The sequence below is a fragment of the Myiozetetes cayanensis genome, unplaced genomic scaffold (assembly GCF_022539395.1).
Source record: "Myiozetetes cayanensis isolate MyiCay16 unplaced genomic scaffold, myiCay2020 scf20-37, whole genome shotgun sequence".
Classification (NCBI taxonomy): Eukaryota; Metazoa; Chordata; class Aves; order Passeriformes; family Tyrannidae; genus Myiozetetes; species Myiozetetes cayanensis.
In genome coordinates this window covers 4,718,842-4,739,610 of record NW_026087412.1, presented here as the reverse complement: position 1 = coordinate 4,739,610, position 20,769 = coordinate 4,718,842, and the positions used below count along the sequence as shown (strand labels likewise).

The window sequence follows — 20,769 nt, the reverse complement described above, 5'->3', positions numbered from 1 at the left end:
ATAGTTACTCAAAATTAACAGCAGATTTTGCCATGAGCAACAACATCCCACTCAGTATTTACAACTGGCCTTTCCCAGCACCAGCAGAGCCCACAGCACTTGCAGTGCAAGAGGCAGGAACTCTGCAGCTCAGTGAACACACTCGATCCTAGAAAGTGTTTGGACAAACAAAACAAAACTCATTCAGCAGTCACTGTATTGGCAGTTCAGACTTGCTGCTGCACCCGAGTGCCCAGAGGAGATAAGTCAAACAATGTAGCAAAATTATTTTATTGACAGTTGAGAAAATGATATTTTTGGTTAATAAAAAATTGAAGTTCTAGTCCCTTAACTGCAAGGTTGACACCCCAGTGCTGAGTCAGTGAAGCACAGGATTTACTGCTATGTGGCTCCAACAAAAACATGACACACACTATCTGCTTCCAATTTCCTTCTCTGTAGAAAACGTTCACTCTGCTGATTGTCTTATCCAAGTATCCCAACCCTGGTCATGTATCAGAACCAATTAGATGGTCTCTTTCTCACAGATGTGAACAGCCCTTTCATCTCTTCTGTCTGATACCTGCCCCTGTCCCCCATCCCTTCTCTCTCAAATTGTCCAATTGATTAATCAGGTTAAACTCAGAGCAATTGTTCTCAACCTGCATTTAGCTTAAAGGCTTTTGCTTCTCTATCAGATCCGAGCATTGGCTGCGTGCCCAAAGGCATGTCTGCCTGCTAATCCTATCAGTGGGTCTAATAAAAGGTATTACTTCTCCTTTACAAACCTGGCTCTGCTGATTCTTCTGTGAAACATCAAAATGCACTCTGACTTCAACAAGCTCCAATTCTTACACCAGAGCAAGACACGTAGAATGAAAAGCAAGGCATAAGAACCAGATGAGCAAGTCCACTCAATAAATTGTGACTGTGACACAGCCAGACAACCTGTGTTGCAATTCTCTGCCTGGTAGCACAGGATTCAACAGGAGGGGATGGAAGCAGCCCTGCTCCTCACTCCCAGCTACAAAAGGGCTACAAAGTCACTTCAGTCTTGCCCTTTATGTACTGTCTGGATAACAATTTTTACCTCCAGTGCAAGGTGCAAGAAGAGGGGTTTTTTCATCAGGATAACCCATGGGTTTGTGCTGCTTTGTCAGTAGAGTCCCATAAAGAAAAACCCTCACGGCTTTTTCTTAAAGCATACGTTCTCTTTTATTAGTTGTAGATGCTTTGGACTCTATGTACTGTAACTGCCACAGGCTAGATCTGATAATCCTTTATTTGTACAGTCAGAAAGGGACACATTTTGGTTCATTTCCATAAATATTTCAAAAGCTTTCTCTGGCTGAGAAACAGAGAGCCTCTTCAGTAGTTTTCCCACTCATAAGAATTTGGTTGTTGTTGTTTGAATAAAAGGAAAGCTTGGGGGGTTTGTTGGGATTTTTTTTCATGGTTTTTATTTTAACTGATTTCCATCTCTTAACAGTGAGAACATATTTTAAAAGTTATGAATATGAACATTGTTTTAAATATTGAAAATATGTAAAAACAGTCTATACATAAAATATGACAAGGAAATTACATTTTGCTGGAACACTGTTTTAAACTCTAACAGAACAACATGCCCAACCCTTCCTTCTGACCACAGATCCAGCCCCAGCGGGCCCTCTGAATGTCACATCCTACCACAGCTTTTCTTGTATGGCTAAAGGAAAAAAAAAAAAAAAAAAAAAATCAAGTCACCAGCAACAAAATAACTGGACCACTTGCCAAACACCACTCCTGAACCCATCTCTATCTCCTCTCCTTCCTAAGGACAGACTCATTCCTGCAGCTGAGAAATTATCAGAATTCATTCTAAGGAACAGGTCATGGCTGAACCACCACTGCCCAAAAACACATCAAATACTGTTTCAAAGAGAGACACAGAGAGAGGAACTGACTATAAACACATTTCCCTTCTGTGACGCTCAGGCAGGAACTAAGCAATCAGTCTGAATTTGGGAATTTAGGAAATCTTGGGGACGATGACAGAGAAAGGAGGAAGCACTGGTAAGGCACAAGCAGGATCTTTCAAGGCACAAACCCTCAGGATCTTTCCAGTGTTAAACAGAAGACCTTATTTATAAGCCTAATTTCTTAAGAAGGCCCTGTGCTTGACTCCTCCAAACCAGTTTCTCCTTCCTTAACCAGACACTTTCTAAAGTGTCTGATGCTTCACCAAAAGTCATTCCAGAGCTGTAGTAAAAGGCTATGACTGGGCCATGAAGATTCTAGGAGGCCTCTCTTGGGAAGACAGGCTGAGAGAGCTGGGGTTGTTCAGCCTGGAGAATTGACAGCTCCAGCAAGACCTTATTGTGGTCCTCGGGTGTCTAAAGGGGCTTATAAAAAGGAGGGAGATGGACTTTTTATACAAGCAGATACACAGGACAAGGGGTCATGGTTTCAAACTGACAGAGGGCAGGCTTAGATCAGATACCAGGAAGAAATTCCTTACTCAGAGGGTGGTGAGGCCCTGGCAAAGGCTGCCCAGAAAGGTTGTGGATACCCCATCCCAGGAGGTTGTTCAAGGCCAGGTAGGATGGGACCCTGAGCAACCTGGTCCTGTAAATGGCATCCCTGCCCATGTCAGTGGGTCGGAATGAGATGGTCTTTAAAGGTCCCTTCCAACCCAAACCATTCTGTGATTCTGTGATCTGAGCTCTCCACAGAGAGATTTTCTGAGAGAGGCACATCCACATCATGATGTTCTACAGTTTCTTTCTTTCCTTTCACTTGTAACATTTTTTAGCTAATTGGCTCCCGAATTTATAATCCTGGTGACAACACCCTGGCTGTGCAAGGCAGAAGAGGTGGAGGAGGAGGGGAGGGAAGCCAGAGCAGCTGCCAAGGCTGCCGGCACCATCTCCTGTTCTGAGCTCGTTACTGCAAAGCACCAGCTCTGTCTCAGGATGCCAACGCTCCCCTCGCTCACCCAGGCAGCTCAGGGTATCTTATGCTTAGAAATATCACAAGACAACTTAGGAGGTTTTATGCAGACTCCAGAAAAAGCAGGAATCCAAATATGAAGTGCAGCTAAAACCACCGAATTTGAAAAGGAGAAAATTAAGCAGCCGGGGGGGAAATGCAATTACAGCAGAAAAAAAAAACAAAAAAAAAATGTGTTTCACCATTAGCATTGCACAATAAGAAGGTTTGTCAGGCACCGGTTTAGCCTACACATGTTCACATCCGTCAGCATTTCCATGATAAATCCTAATTTTCGCCATTGTTGATCACATTGAACTAAAACTTGGTATGCAAGTTTTTAGCACAGATGCTCAAATAAATTATGCACATTAGTCATTTAACTTTCAGAGCAGCAAGAGAAAGCTGCTTTTTGGGAGGGGGGTTGACTGCAATTTATGACAAGTTTTTTTTTGCCTTACACAGCTAAAAAAGACAAGCAGCTTACTTCTTTATTAAACTTTCCAAGCAGTATGTCTTTTGTATAGATGATAAAACTTTGACAGTAGGAGAATATTTATAACCACCACCAGCCATATACATGCAGTATTTCGCTGTGTACATTCACATGTGCATGCAAGCAGCCATGGAGAATATTAAAATGAAAACACATAATGAAAATACCAATAACAGCAGGCTGAAAGTGGCAGGCAGTAGAGATGATGTGATCCAGATGAGAAATTGTTTGAGAGGCGATTAGTTATGGAGCTGAACAAAGTGTACATGCAGATAGGATCAACTGATTGAGACATCCCAGGCCAGACAATCTATTTTTCAGACATAACCTTATTCTGTGCAGTATTTGAACTGACATCACTTCACAGCAGTTACAAAATCCTAGAGAATTCACATTTACCTCAGTAAAATGTCTCGGTGTCTTCTGCCTGTCCCCATCAATCTGCTTAAAATAAACAATATAAACAGCACCCTAAAACACTTTAGAAAAATCCATAGTCTTCGATGCTCCTGTTATTACAGCACCTACAGTAGGTGTTCAGGTAAATGAGTCCAAAAAGACAGAAAATTCATTCTGCATTCTGCCACCAGTCTTCCTCTGGCTTCCCATGGCTGCTCAGGAAAGCTATATTGCAGTTCCAGCATTACAAATTAAGAGAAAACAAAACTTGTACACAGACTGGTTTGACTGCTGACAATTTCTCATGAAACACTTCAACAGTTCAGGAGCGTGGTCAGGACTGTCATTTTAAGATAATAGAGGGTAAGGAACTGATAGGTAACACATGCTTTTGGGGGAGAAGGGAACAAATTTCTTCACAGATAGGAATTAATGTGTTTTATCTGCCTTAAAAGTGATGAGGTGCAGACTAGGTAGGACATTTGAGCAGAGGTGTTGGTTTTCATTCCTGTGGTCTTCTGGAGCTGCTTGTGAGAAGCTGAGAAACTCTGGTCATTGTATTAATGACTCAGCACAGCCCAGGCAATCACAAAGCTGCTCCAGAAACTAAGTCAAGACTTCTCTGAGCTACATTGATCTACCTCATCCATGGAACCATCCTGGTGACTTCAAGACTGATTCTAAAGATATTACCAAACTGACAGGCCCTCCTCTTTCCAGCTCTCATCCAGTTTTTCAAGGCATACTGCCACATTGCAGAGGCAATAAAAGACAAATCCCTAAGAACTGGAAATCTTAAAGCACTACAATTCCCAGAGCTCTACACAAAGCTTGGCAGCAGGCTGAATATATGGTTTTACATAATACTACTGGTTTCAAAGTAGAATATTTCTGTACTGCTGCCTACTGCACAGCTGAGATTACAATTCCTCCCTTTGTATTCATATCACAAATATAACACCGATGTGGGGCACTCTTCCTTTGCCCATCAGCCTCCTGTAAATCATTAATTTGATCATAGCATCCCTCTGCTAAGAAGGAAAGAATCAGAATAATGACAATAGATAAGTTTTGACTTCTAATTACTTCAATAATTCTAAATATTCATTCTGGTTTCTGAGAACTCCTGCCTAGTACGAAGATGCATCTATTTCATCTAGAATTTTCAGGAATTTTAATCTCTCAGAAACGAAAGATTTATAGTGCAGATGTGAGTCATGCACAGAAGAGATGAGAGGCTGACTTCTCCTTCCCTAACTTTTACAGTGCAGCTCCACGTTGAAACACAGTGCCTGCTGTACAGCACACCACAAGAACAGTCTGTGCTTCCTATCAAACTACCTGTTTATTTTTACACATTTTTCTGGTCAGTAATGCACACTGCTACCAAGGGAATGTTAGCTAACAAATAAAAGCTATTGTTCACTCTGGTAACAAAATGATGCACAGGCACCAGGGATGTTGGCAGGAACACCCAGGGTCAGTCACAAACACTGGAACAAGAACTATTAAGAACAGAGTTAAAGAGTTTCTACAACTTTTTTAATCATCAGGAGTGATGAGAGCACTGAACAGAGGCACTGCACAGATTATCCTCGAATGTTCTCCCAGAAGCACAGCCAAATAAAAGGTAAGGAACCAAGTGTTAATATTTGTACTGGTTTTGCACTACACAGTTTCTACAGAGCTCCAGGCTGAGAAGATGGTACAGTTACCACTACGTCTGTCCCCCCAGGCTGTTTTTTAGGCTTTCCCTACATATTTTCTTTTAAACAGAAAGAGTGGTTCCATGAGCCCCAGAACCAAAGTTGCCTGGTTTCCCATGGATTTCTCTCTCCAAAGGTGACTACTGACTCAAGTAGACTTCCATTTCTCATATCAAATGAGGGAAGGTCTGTTTGCTTGCAGGGCTCTGATCCCAAACAGGACATGATCTCAGCACATCTCCCCTGAAGATGGAGATGTGATTTCCTTAAACTTGCTGAAATTTATTATTTTTGAGACCTCCACCATCTGCCAAACTTGTCAGCACACAACTTGCAAGTTCAAAAGTGTAGGGTAGGCACAGACAATCTCATCTACATACACACACAAAGCACAGTAATAAGCTTCACTTCCTCAGGAAATCAGACTAAAAATGGCACAATCATGAAAAGCAAAGGTCTGGGCAAAATCCCATGTTTTTTGAATTGGAAGCATAAGTCAATGTCTTGGTTAAATTATTTTTTGCCTTCCTATTTTCTGCTAACTATATGATAGAAAAAAAAATTAGAAAAGCTTTGTATCTACCCAATTAGAGCCATGAATAACCAGATGTTGCTCTGGAAACTAACTGTTTGAGTATGTAGATTGGTCACTTAATGGGACACTGTCAAGTACCTTCTGGTATAAAACTGAAGGAAAGATCCATTTTGGAGAACAAAAAAGCAATACCTACAGTCATTTCTTCATAACCTCACTCTGTAAATGAATGCAGAACCTGCCAGCAGTTAATATTGCCCTGAAGCACTGTGAATAAACATTTCTCTGGTATTAGGTACACAGACACCTCCACATATAAATCAAGGTGCAATGTGCCATATAGATGAACAAAGGCAGGGAAAAAAATTCCCTACCTCGCCCTGTATTAGACATTAAGTGCTTCTTTTGATCACAAAATAACTCATAAAGCCTATTAAAAAGCTAGTACTTCTCTCTCTGTCAGATAAAAGACACTTCACTGTAATTAAACTTCTGTCCAACTTTCCAGAAGATTAGGGGAAGAAGTCTGACAGGCTCTATTTGTTTTTGTGACTGACACACCTTGGGACATCCAAGGAAAAGAGAAGATGGGCAAGAGATTTACAGCACCTCTGAGCTAACAGCCCTCATGGAGATGGACGGTTCTGGGCTTACCATCACTCACCCATTGTTTTTTTTATTAAAAAAAAAAAAAAACCACACAAAAACCAAAGCCAAACAAACAATCCCTGCTGCCCAACTCAAAAGCATTTTCTGTTCAGTCTGCAATCTGCTTCTCCAGTCTTCAGTGGTTTTGGGGTGTATTTCATTTTAAGCAGCAACACACAGAGCAGGTTCTTTGGGCAAATCAGTTTAACACAACTTATATGAGTAAAAGAGGTAAACAACCATGAGTCTTACACAACTCTGTGAGCACTTGGAGTAGTAGTTTGTAAAAATACTTTTTCAAATACATTCTTTGTGTCCCTTTTCCCATGTGAAACAATATGTCAAAACACATGGCTGGGTTTCTGACACCAGGAGATGGGAATAAGCCATCAGCTCCAGGATCTCAACAGCAGAACCAAAGATTTACTGCTCCTCCATTCTCCTTTGTGCCCTTCATCCTGCCCTGAACCAACTTCACCTGCGTGTTTCCTTGCACTTGACTTTCCACAAGACATCTCGAGGTCTGAAGTCAATACTGCACTTGGACAAGAGTAAAAGTGGAGATGATCATTCTGGGAGGTACCACAAGTAACCAAAGAAGTCCATTTTCAAGGCCTGTCTTTCAGAACTGCAGCAAAGCTCGAGCTGTAAGCAGCCTCGTTCCTTCACGTTAGCAATCTCACAGGACAACACTGATAAGAAGGGAAGTTTCCCCCTATGTCTGAAGTTCTAGAATACTTTCCCAGGATTGTTTTAGAAAATCTCTCCAGAGAATCCAAATATGCAGCTAGAAAGCAGGCAAAATAAATATGCAGCTTTTCTCACTTAAAAAAAAAAAAATAGTGCAACAACTACATCACTTTCGCATAAGACAAAAGCTTATGAACCACTTGGCCGACTTTCCACATTATAAACTACAACCATCAACACATTTCAGTGCACAATGCCTACAGCAATCACAGTCAGGGGAGAAAATGTGCTTTAAGTAATGGTGGCTGCATGGTTAACTTGACCTACTAATTAAACACCTTCCTTTCATCACCTTTTCCTAAACAGCAGAGCAGGCACACTCGGTGCTATCAAAGTGACCCTGGGCAATCTTCTTTTGAGCTTTTGAACCTTTGGATTGCTGTCTTTGTTCTGCAGTTAAAAAGCTCCATGCTACTTCCTGCTGCTGCTGCTGAAAGTATAATTTACTCTATTTATAAGACTTCCAGCAACACACTCCAAACCAGCAGTGAGAGTCCATCACGCACGATTAATGGCACTTTCAGCTGCATTACTCAGCGATCCTGAAGTTGCCAAGAGAAGTGAGTTGCTGTTTACGTGTTCAGTGCTAAAGGGACCCTCTCCTCTTCCCCCGTGCTGGCACCACAGGAAGGTTTTCTGCCCCAGGAAAAATAGCAAGCTCCGAGGGAGCCTACGCAACTCAAACATGTAAACAATCCCCGATAAAAGATATTGATCTAAACCTACTGTTCAGGAAGTTCAGTCCTGCGGTTCCGTGTCTAAAAGCATCCAGGGTGGGTGATGGAGCAAATAGGATATGCATCATCATTGGATCTCTGGGAGGCCTTGAGACCCTGGCAACTGCACAGGTTACAAAAAGCACAGATTGCACCGCAAGCAAATACCAGTGCAAAGGTGGGTTTGTAATGCTGATGTCTCTTTGTGGTGGGATGATCTCTAATCTCTTTTCAATAACACAAACATTGGCTCTAAAAAACGCACAGTAATAAATGGAAAGCAGGTTAAGAATGGAAGGCTGAGATAAAATAAATTTTCTCTGCTTAGCAAAGCCATATGCCATTTGGAAAAGGTTGTTACTGTGTGTTTATTAACCATAACTCCCCGTTTTAGATCAACTAAGGGACACTAGAGGCAGCTGAGCTAGATCTGTCTCCAGTTATACAGAAATGGATGGCACCTTACACAGCAAATCATTCCCCTGTGGTACCTTTTCCACTCCTCTTTTGTTTTCTGAAGTCACTTCCTGCTCATAAACCCCTACATTAACAATTAACTCCTGCTTTGCTCCTGTTATCAAAAAGAATCTGGGGACACAACTGTCAGGTTGTGAGACAAACAGTAGCTGGCAAATGTCTATCACAGTCAGTAAAGAGAGTGTTGGAAAGGTACCATTACTAAGAATAAAAACCAAGATCACTGCAGTGTAAAGACTGACACAAAAAATAATAAGCTTGCAAAAAAATTACCTTCCAGGCACTCTTCTTTTAGAAGCTTACTGATCAGCCATTTAGGGAAGAGGGTCATATAATCATCTCTAACTTCACACTGAAACCTCTTCTACTAAACTGAATTCTGCACTGTAGCAACAGGTAAGCCAGGACTATCTGAGACTCTCCACTTCTTTGCCATAAAAATAAATTTAGATGACAACCTCTAATGATGTTTTCTTAAGCATCTACCAAATCATTAATTTTAATGGAGAAAACTAATCCAAGACTTTTATGGCAGGTGTTTGTACTGCACATTGCTCTTTACACACATCACCACCGACTTTATAAATCAAACATTGCACTATCAGCACTGAAGACAACATATTCCTACTGAGGGTAAAAGAACTTGTAGCTGGAAAAAACAATAGAAAACTGAATGAGTGCTGGGCTCCATCACTAGAGGGAGGCACGACCACATATTAAGTTACTGCAATACACAGACAATCTTGAACACAATTATGAAACAAATAAAAGAGAAGACCATCAGCTAAATCTGGGAAAGATTCAGGGAAAGGAGAAAATTAGGTTCTCTTCCTTAACGAGGCTTTATTTCCAAAGACTCACAAACCTTCTCCTGGGAACTTTCAAATCATCTGTAATGAAAGGTTTTTAAAAATGTATCTTACTGCCTACCTTTTACGGCAGAATAAAGTATGTGACAGAAGAAAGTCAAAATTACCAGTTTCAGAAATGACACACAGCATTACATCAGGAAAATGTTAGAATTTTAATTTAAGCAGCTTTACAGCCCATTTAACTTGAAATCAAAAAGTAATTTTAATCGTGTTTTTATTTTTAAACTAAATTGGCACGATTACGTCTAGATGAACAGGCACTACCAAAAAGCTGCTTTGTCAACAGATGATTCCCCTTGGCCATTAATAAATTTAGAAAAAGCACTTCTCTGAGAGGTTGTGAAAAGTAGCTTAAAAAAAAATCAAAACAACAAAAAACAAATCTGTAACTCAAACACTATCATTTTATTGATCATTTTATTTGATCATTTAATCAGCTGTGGGTTTGAGGGTTTTCTTGGTTTATTTTTAGTATAAGAAATGTGGGTTTTATATCGGTAATATTTTTTCTCCCCACTGTAAACTTCTCAGCAAAAAACACAAACCAATTTGGCTGGCTCACTCATGGGAATTTACACCTAGATAACCATTTTACAACTGACTAAACAGTTTCATTAACAGCAGCAGCACAACCAAAGCTTTTAACACCCAGCTTGAATCCTGCCCATCATTAGGAAGGCAGAGCCCAAAAGACAATCATCTCTTGAACCAAAATGTACCTCAGGAGAAACATTAGCAAGTGCTGCCCACGTCAAGCTGAGTGTGCTCCTCCTGTGCTCAATCACACAGAGTTTGACTGCTTTACATTCAACACCTTTACACCCAAGGTTGAAATTCTCCACACTCCTGTTGCTTAGGCAAGGCAGCCACAGCCCTGCAATGCAAACACTCCAGAGCCTTTTTGAAAGACAGGGGTCTTGCTTTTAACAAAAACAGACAGAGGGTTCCTAATGTGAGGATATAAACAGTGAGGGAAGCAAGAACATGCGAGCTGAGGGAGAGAAGTACTTCGTGTCACACTAAGGAGCCCTGTTCAGCAAGGCTGTGGAACCACTGCAGGCTGGAAAGTTAAGCTCTGGCAGACAAATTCATTTTCCCATTAGATATTCACTCCCACACCAGGGCAATGGCTTAAACACCCTCATATTTCCAATATATATCTCACTCCATAAATGAACTGCTCCTCCCAAAGCCTCTCTACAAACCAGCATCTCTACAAACTGGTCCTTTTGCAAGTCAAATCACAGTCCTTTAAGGAGCCCTTACTCCCTTTCCTATACCCAGGTGGCTGCTTTGCACATTTTGCTGTGATATTCCCTTTTCAGATGAAATGGTCTGGGAAAGCAACTCTTGCAACTTTCCCCTTGCAAACACTTCAGCTCCTAACATAAAGCTCAAATAACTCTTCACTGTATCCACTCACAGTTCATCTTTTTTTCCCCCCCTGAAGGATTTAAGTAAGCAAAAAGCGCCAAATCAACACGAGAACGAAGAAAGCACAGAAGGCTCCATGGAAGAGCAAGGAAACCTAAAGAGCTGGTCTCTCAGTTTGCAGTCCTTGTTTCCTCTCTGAGTGCTCCATTACAGCAGAGTTTTGCTATCAGCATCCAGCACTGGTATCACTCACCTGTTCATGAAGGTGGAGTTCTGCTCTTTCAGTGCAAGCTCCCGTTGCTGCAGGGCCACAATTTGCCTCGAGAGATCATCAGGTGTCCTAATTAAAACAAAACCAGAAATTTTTAACAAACCATTGGTTAAAAACCTACATTCCATGTTCTTTAAGTAATGAGTCTCTTCAAGTCACTCTAAACGAAGGCAGCTTACAAAAATTAGGAAAAGACTTTTGTCTTGAGTCATCAGAAAGGTTTTCCCATTCCAAAAGAGAAGAATCTATATCACACTTCCCCAGAGGAAAGGAAGCTGGAAAGGGCATCCCTGTATGTACCAGGTACAGACATCCTTTTGCTCCACAAGATGCACCACCCACAAAGGGGAAAAGTGACCCAAACCTCGAAAGGGTTTTTCATAGGGAGCAAGTGGAAAGGCAGTTTTGCAGCAGTGAAATCTGTAGAAACACAGTCTGTCATGTCCCCCAAGATGCAAGTCAAGGTTTCACTGTTGCTGGTAGTTGAAATTAGGCCTGCTCAGATTTTACAGTATTCAAAAGCGGTACTAGAATAAGGCCCCTGCCACTCCAAAAACTGAGCAGGGAGAAGGTGCCTCTAGTTTGACCACTGGGATTCTGACTGAATCTAGGACTAATTTCTCTGATGATAACACTTTTCAGCCAACTATACCCATCAGAAAAGGTATCACTTTTTCTCTTTATTCATCTGTCACTTCTAGTCAAGTGAAAATTATTTAAACACTGAGTTGATGCAGATAGGATTCAATTCTGGCAATGCCAATTGAAAAGTTCCTGTGTTTCACTTTCAGAACTGCACACTTGTATCCTTCCTCAGCAGACAATTTTGAGGGCTCTAATACCATTTGTGTTACATCCAAGTCTTAACAGTCAATATATAATAAAACAGATGGACATGTTCTCCCATCAGACAACAGAGACAAGTATTGCAGCAAAGAAACCAGCCAGAACAGGATGAAACTATTCTTCAAAGACATCACACCCAATGGCCAAGGAAACTATGAGAAGAAACCAAGACATGACCTGGAGATGGCTTGGCTAAAACATCTAAAATTCAAATTCTGATAGAAGAGATAAGTCAATTTTAAGCCAACACGCACCTGGGTTTTCAAATGTGTTGCAGCACTAAATAACACTTCAAACTCCTGTAGCTGAGCCTGAAGGGATCCTTAACTTGGGCAGTTCCTCAGCTCGTTACTGAGGGTACCTGATGGATGGGCATCAGAGCAATGGAGAACTAATTCAACTCAGCCTGACTCAACTCACATCTCCACATAACTCAGGAGCAACAGCAAAACACTGCTGGTTTCTGGGACTCTCAGCTCAAATCCAACACTGCTCTAACCTTGTCTTCCAAATTGGAGTACTTGGGTTTTTCCTACTGGTATATAAATGGAGAACTAAATGACGACATGTGCCAGAGAGGGGAACACAGTTGGTTTTGTATGTTCCACAATGATGGAGAAAATAACAGCAAAAAACCTACAGGAGAAATCTGTAAAACTACATTGTGCTTTCAACATGGGTTCTATCTGCAGGAAACGGATCTCTGACTCAGATTTTTTCCCCATTAATTAAGGAAGTAGATGTTCTCTTTTTGCAGTAGTTTCTAACTAGAAAAATCTAGAGAAAAGGATAAAGGCAACTTTGAATTAATTCTGATGTGAAAAAAAATTACTAAGTCTGTTTTACCTTTCCACTTCACCATCTTTCACAAGCTAAAAGAAAAAAAAGGGGGAAAAAAAAGAAAACACCAGACAGAAATGGACTGGGCACGCTTAGTCTGTTTGGCAAAGAGAAGCTCTAAGCAGATACACCAATTTCAACAGGAACAATTTTTGTACAATGTAATGCCAAGACAACAAGGCTCTTAAAAACACAGTTCTAAACCTCTCATAATTCACCCAAATATAGCAGATTTACCACAAGGATCGTTAGTGCAAGGCATCTCTCTGGCTGGGTTGAGTGCCAGTCCCCCAGACCAGTGTTTGGTTCCTGCATCAATAAAATGACATGACAGATTTTTTAACGTGCAAAAACTGTATTTGCCTCAGTTTTTTACTCATTTTCTCAGAAATTCATACCATCATGTATTAGGACTGAGATGGGGAACTGAAATTAATCCAATAGTAAAATGAGACAGGACTATAAAAGCCACAGATTTCTAGTAATGAGAGCTCTTGACAGATTTCCAATAAAAAACAATCATCCTCATCTGTTTGGCCATTGAAACCAACAATCAGCTTCCAATCTCAGTTCCAGCAATTGGCAGCTTAAGTTTACATTTAATTCTGGAAGATGTTTTATTGGCATTAGATACCTTTGATTATTTTATTTTTTTTTAAGTGGAGCAGCAGTGATATGTAAGAGAAAATAAAGGCAATGGGTATTAACACCCTCCAAAGAAAAAGTTCACTTTCTATAATACTAAATCATGTCAGCTGATCAGCAACAAAAACCCCCCTTGCACGCACTCTGCTGTCAAATACCTTTACTGAGAGGTTTCAAATTCTGTTTCTGAGGTCACCGACAGTTTGGCAAAAGCCAAATTTCCACAGTTACAAGTAGAGGAATGACACTGCATGCACACCAATATTAAACCAGAGCTTTCAATTCAAAAAGAATTGGTCCAGTCCCAAAGCACTGCAAACAGCAACCAGCTGTAACCAGCCCTCTCATTTCACAAGCTTCTGAAATAATGCCAAGTAAAAAGAGACACTGGTCAGCATCCCAACACACAGTAACACGTTCTGGCCTTGAGAGCCTTGTCTAATGTATACAATTTTTGCTAAGCTCCCTCCATCCCCTATGGAACAGTTGATATTTAAAACAGTAAAGCCAATAAATCTGCTTGAAGAGCATCTGTATGACAACACAGCTTACCGACACTACTGGAATCACCCCGGCTCCTTTCAGAGCGAAGTCTGAAACCCTCTCCTGACAGAAGAAGACCCAGAACTCCCTTCCTCAAAAGCTGAGCATGTGCTTTGTAAACATGAAGATAACATGAATAACAAGTGACAAAGTGGCTTCCAAACTGCAGGTGCAGAAGAAATCACTGACTTCAGATCCTTTCTCCTGGGCAAGGCACAAGGAGCTAAAAAGCTACAAAGTTCTTCCTCTGTCCCACCATCCCATCCCAAAACTCCACTTCTTTCTGCAATTGCATTTAAGCAAAAGTAAAAAAAAAACAAACAGGTGGATTTAAGCCTAATTTAGAAACAAGGTTTGTTTGTTTTGTTTCCCTAAACAAGCAAATTAGTCCAGCATAGCTTAGAGCACAGTAAGGCAGGAGAGGCACAAAACTGCTGTTAACCAAAGCTCTTTGCCTTCCTTTGGAGCACAAGTAATTTGAAAAGGGGCAATTTAAGAATGATAAAAACCTAAAACTGTTCCAATGAAGTGAAAAATTACTTAATGGGATGTCCAACCAAGTAATACAATGACTTTGAGTGCACACTGGCACAATTTTTTAACAAGGAAAACAGCTTTTGCTGGGTTTTATGCCTTTTTTTTAAGTGTGCATAACTGACATTCCACAGGATTTGGAGGAAAGCTCTGTTCTTAGTTAAGGATCTATTACCATTTCAGTATAAACTGTGACAGTGACACACTGAGAATTAGCTGCTGAAGTTACATTAAACTAAGACTCAGTAAGCAGATGAAAATGTTAAAGAAAAAAAAAATTTTAATTTATAATTTATTAGAATGTCAACTTCTTGTTTCTTCTATAAAATGTTTCAAAATGCACAGCAAAGGGAGAGGTTTCATTGTAGCTGGAGATCAACATTAAATTTTAACTATAGAAGTGCAAAACAAAAGTAGAACTAAAGAGAAAACCAGGCATTTGGTCAACTATGTTTGGCAAACTGAGTTCCTCAATGCTTTTTCTTCTAATTAAATGTCATTCAAACTACCAAACTAATATCACATTTATAACACCAAATTACTCAGAATTACTTATTTCTGGAAGCCTGCTGGATTAACATTTCTCTTTATAGTTTTAACTCATTATGAATATACAATGACAGATTTGGTTGTCTCGACTAAGTCATATTAAATTGAAATGGAACATTACCAGATTTTTGGCACAGTATTTTAGGTTTTACACTTCAGCACAATAAACTGACAAACACCAGAGACAGAAGTTTTCACTGAACTGCTTGTTAAGAGAATCAGGCACAGAAAGATTCTGTTTAGTTCTTTTCAATGAAAAAGAATTTCCAGTGGGTTTTGTGGGGTTGGGATTGTTTTTTTAAAGGCAATCTCCTAAAAGCATAAAATATTTATTTTGTTCCCTATCTTTTTCTATATTATGTATAAGAAACATAAAAAGATTCCAAAATTCCCCTCTCCTCAAGAAGAACCTTTTCTACCCTTAAAAAACAATTTAATCTTCTTCCCAGGCAGGAAAGAAACAGCATCCGAAGAACAAAACACAGAACGATAACATGACAACAACAGAAGATTTCTGGAAAGGCAGTTTAGTTGTTTTAAATATTTCTGTATGATTAGAAAGGCCATGGAATGTCTGTAATACTCTTTTCCCTTATGTCTAAAGTGAGTCTCAAATATTTTTGTATATTTGAGCTCTACTACTGTTGTAACATCTCTATCTCTGGTTTACAGGACTCCTGTTTCTTTCTGAAGCTTCACCAAGTCCAAGAGCAGCTCAGCTCCTGGGAGGAGTCGCCCTTCGAGAAAGTTCAGCAAATAATAATCACATCCAGACTTCCCAGGACACAGCAACACAGAGTCCTTACGTTTAATTTGGCTGTATGGACTCCAAGTTTGCATGAGAAAGCTACAAATGGCTTAACATCCCTTTCTTATATGCATCCCTCCCTGGGAGCATTCCTCAGCTCTCCTTCACCAGACCAGAGGAAAACATTTCCACTCAAATCTGGTGTCCCGACCGGGAAGTTCTGAGAGTTAAGTTTCACAACAGCGATTCTCCTGCAGAAAAAATAGCCCCTTCAAGCTCCAGTCCAGGTAGTTACACTTGTTTGTTCGGATCTCCACACCTATATCCTCCCTTTCCATTGCTGACTACATTAACTAACCCATACGGTCTGGAATCTCCTACACACATGAGTCACAAAAACAAATTCTCCACATTTCTAGGCAATTAAGGCACATTTAGAGCTTTGTACCCCTGATTAAAATGTTTTGAAGAGCAGTCACATATCTTTAGTCATTCAAAGGTATACCCGAGACTGTTTCTCCAGTAAAGTGCCTGCTTAATGTTTTATGTACAAAGTAAACGGAGGAAATCTGAAGTGTAAGTGAAAGCACTAAACAATCTCAGCCTCTGAGGTTCCCTTCATTTAGAAAACTCTTATTTGTGTACAGATAGAATCAACAAATCCAATTGCTTTTCACCAAAGCAAATGTCCCCATTAACCACTTGAAGCAGAAGAACAACTTATTTGTAAGAAAACATTTTAAGTGTTCATAAGTGTCTCGACAATTCTAAAGACAATTGATAATGTCTCTTTTGAAGCAACCGCAAAATTAGCAATTAATTCAATCAAGCCGTAATTTGAAGAGGGGAGAAAAAAAGAGGAAGAAAACTGTCTCAGATTCCAGTTAATAGAGTTCTTTGGATTTTAATGAAGAAAGGTTTTTTCCTCCCAGAGTTAACGATATGGCATCATAACAACTCATCTTTTAAGTTTCACTTCTACTTTAAAGATACAATTATGGGTTCAAGGAGATAATATTATTCTTACTTTTGGAAAAAAAAAATCATTTGGTACACATTTCTAGGTAGCACAGATTCTATTCTACCTCTCACAGATTTTTTTAAGTGCCAAGACTAGACTTCATTGAGAGTCAAATCCAACCCATGCCTCAAACAGAAGGTACTACACCAGAGAAAGTACACAAGGAAGAAGGGAAAACAGAGAGTTAACTAGAAAAACAGAATAAATTATCTTGAGCTCTTCTTAATGGCAAGTATATCCCCACACAAGCTCCATCTGTACTGCTGCTGGCCCTCAGGGATGTCCTTTGACTGCTCTGCTGTTCCACATTCAGCACAAGGCTGACCACAGGGTACAACCAGAGCAAAACATGCTTCGCTCTCCACTCAGCTGCCACTCTGGGGTTTTTTTGGCACAAAGGCTAATGATTTGTAGCAATAAATATGGAATTAAAATAAAATAAAAAATGTAGTGACTCTGAAATTCTTATTTATGCTTAGCATTCTCAAAACAATCAAAGCACACTTTGCCATGCCCTGTTCTTGACTGTCTCCTCAGATAAAACCAAAAAACCAATCTTTTGGTATTATGATACAGAAGAGATCAACTCCTTCTTGCAGCATGCCTTGCTATGCCTCATCCCATGGGAAAAGCAGGATAAAAGGGAGAGATAGTCCACATATTTCAATCATGCTGCAACAAAAAAGAATTCTAATTTGGTTTGAACTCACTTGCACAAAATGAAACCGTTTATAAGGCAACAAGAAGGAATTTAACATACAACTCAAGAAACATGGAATGTATCTGCAAAGCTATAAAATATTCTGTGTCCTATGTTTCTACAATATAAGAAAACAAAGAGCTCTTAAGGTCTTCACAGATCAGAGATTAAAAGGGAAAAAAAAAGAAAGAGAAAGAACCACACAAACTTCTAAAGCAGCTTTCAGGTACTTACCAGCAGTAGCACAGAAGTAGTGAAGTTGGAAATGATCAAAAAGGATTTTAAAAAACGTTCTTACTGCTCTCACACTAACATAGATATCAGCACAATCTTTACAATTAGAGAAGTAAATGTTTTTTTCTCAATTTGCAATTTAGTGAATGTAATTATATATTAATGATGATGTTGAAAGGAAATTATTGTGGCATACAATTTCATACCTATTGCCCTTAAGACTTCAAGCACAAAATGTAAACACATTTAATAATGTAATGTTTCATCTTACTGCAGCAGCAGCAAAAGCTATTTTAACTGTTTTTCCCAATCATGAACTTAATTTGAAGAAAAAAAAACAACAGCTAAAGGGTAAAATAACGCCGTGAAATGAATAAAAACTTCTCTTAGGGAGTCATAAGTAGGGTTGTTTTTCCTATAGTTTCCATTTGTCAGTGGAGTCGGAACAATCATTGTGGCAATCTGGGGCTGGGCAGAGAGGACAGCGTGAATAGTGGGGCCAAGAGGGGGAGTGGGGTTGAAATCAAATAAATCTAAAGAACAGAATCACAGCATAATACCAATTATTAATTCTAACCATGGGGGCTAGAACTGTAAGATTTTCAAGTCATTTGGATAGTTGTAAATAGTAACAAAGGAAAAGTTAATATCTGAAAACCACAGACTGAAATACAAAGATAAGCTCACTGGAAACAAACTCTGAACAGACATATGTGGTATCTTTCAAAAAGATATTCAGCAGCAAGGATCATTAAAAACCCTGAAAACTATTCCAGGTCGGTTACTGGGATTACATGAAGCTGGCAAAGCATCCTGACAGCCAAAAAACAAAGGTGGTAATAAAAATAAATTAAACTTGCGGAACATCAGGCAGAAGCTTCCCTTTCTAACATCCATGTCAGCAAATAAAAGCTCGTTCCGAGATTTGCTCCTCACCAAGCTGAGGGCCAGCAGGGATGGCTGGTTACAATGGGAGGATCTGAAGTAGAATATTCATCTCCTTAGCTTTCAAATCAGGCAACAATATTTATGCAAATAAACAGTCTAAGTTAGTAACACCCGACATAATTTTACTGAACCTCTGTTGGTTCCATTCCGTGAGGTCACTCTCAAGATATTTGAAGACACTTGGACCAGCCTAGAAACAGGCATCATCACCTTCTTCTCAAGGAAGGAGTGGGACACAAGGACAAGACACAAAAATCCTCCAAATACTAAAAACAAATACAATTCACATGGATCCAAGACGCCCTTCTGGCATAACTTGCACTCACATAGAAATTACTAATACAGAGACATCATTTTTCCAGATAGCCGGGGCTCCTGTCTGACAGGAGAGCTCAAACTCTAACCAAGGCTGGGTACTCACAATATACACACACTTGACTATTTTACAGATAGCACTAAATTGATTGTCTTGTTCTTTTGACACCTGTCTGAGATAATCCTTTCAGAATATTAATTTACCTAAATTCTTGTATCGTTTTCAACACCTTTATTGATCACCTTGTTTTCCCAGACCCTTATCAACTGAAAATATTAGCCAGCAGTAACACAAAACCCCTAATCTTGAGCAAGAGGAAATACTATTAATGGCTGGCTACAGATCCTTGGGAGAGTTGAGACAATATTTTCAACTACTTTTATATAAAGTGATTTGACATCCCATATATTATTCTTATTTACTTCTGATTACAATCACACACCTCTTCAATCTCACGGCAGGAACAGCCACTTCAAACTGCAACTTCAAGCCACAGCAGAAATTATTTTATCTGTGGTTGTTTGGTTTGGTTTTTTTAAAATATCAAGCCAATAACATCAGTCACAGGTAAATTTATGATAACAATTTTAGAAAGAATGAAAAGCATACTGCTCCTATGTTCAGCTGGAATACTAAGTTATTCTTTCAGACAGAAAATTGAGGTTAAGCCTGTTGCTTCAATTAATTAAAAACTATCCAAACTCAATCAAAGATTTCAAAGCTTTTCACGTCTCACCTCTGCCAGAAGCAAAACATAAAGCATCCAAGTTTCAGCAAGTGTGAGAGGTTAAAAACCTTACTGAAGTACAGAAAACACATGGCTGATAAATGATTATATTTATCATGAAAATCAATAGCGGAACAAATAAAGTAGAATAAGCCTCAGGAAAATGCTTGTGCTGTCAGCAGCCACAGATTCCTACAAGGCATTTGTATTAAGATGGCACAAAAGGCATCAGCTGCCACTGGGGCTCCTTTCGTGGTAGATACATCAAGTACATAATACACCTGAGGTAAGACTAGAGTCCTCCAGAAACAAGACTAAAACAAGGCCTGAATTTTACACACTGAGGCACAAAGACTAAGCAGTCTGGCTAGAGACACCCAAAAACCTCTAATCCAGCTCCAGTGTAAGAAAATGAAACCCCATACTGATTTAATAGATGGTTAAAGCTGTCAACCCTAAGCACTTTCTCCTAAATCTTTTGTTTCATCAGTGTTAAAGCAGCCAAACATCAGTATGCAACACCATTTTTGAGTGCCATACTAATTAGTTAATCCTAAAACATGAGTTTAAATCCTAGCTTTTTGCTTAGTTTAGCCTCACATTTAGCTGCTACGCCGTTTCCCGCCGAGTTCATTCCCTATTCAGAGCCCGTTGCTCGATTCCTGGTTTTAACAAATCCAGGAGCACATGAGCTCACTATCCCGAACCCCCAGCCTCTGTGTCAGGGCTCCCCACTCAAGGAAGCCCATTTCCCACTCAGCTGTCCATGAGCTGGCAAGTGAACTTCACTCCAGGAAAGCGAATTACACGCGTCCCCAGACACATGTAAATAAACCGAAGAAATTTCAGATTTGCAGAGCTGTCTTCAAACCCTCTCCCCCAGCTCAGGGAGGATTAAAAAGGACTTCAAAGAAGCCCAAGTTCC

At 39.8% G+C, this 20,769-nt stretch overlaps 1 protein-coding gene across 2 annotated transcripts in view; it reads right to left on the bottom strand.

The window, feature by feature from the left end:
* MAD1L1 (mitotic arrest deficient 1 like 1) overlaps positions 1–20,769 on the bottom strand; it is a 346,820-nt gene that overhangs the window by 300,573 nt on the left and 25,478 nt on the right. The window contains exon 10 of one of the 2 annotated variants that reach the window (XM_050317416.1): positions 11,176–11,262. In XM_050317416.1, the coding sequence (XP_050173373.1) occupies positions 11,176–11,262 (87 nt within the window). Of the gene's footprint in view, positions 1–3,844; positions 3,972–11,175; positions 11,263–20,769 lie in introns of those variants that run through there. The other variant, XM_050317417.1, reaches the window with a different exon arrangement.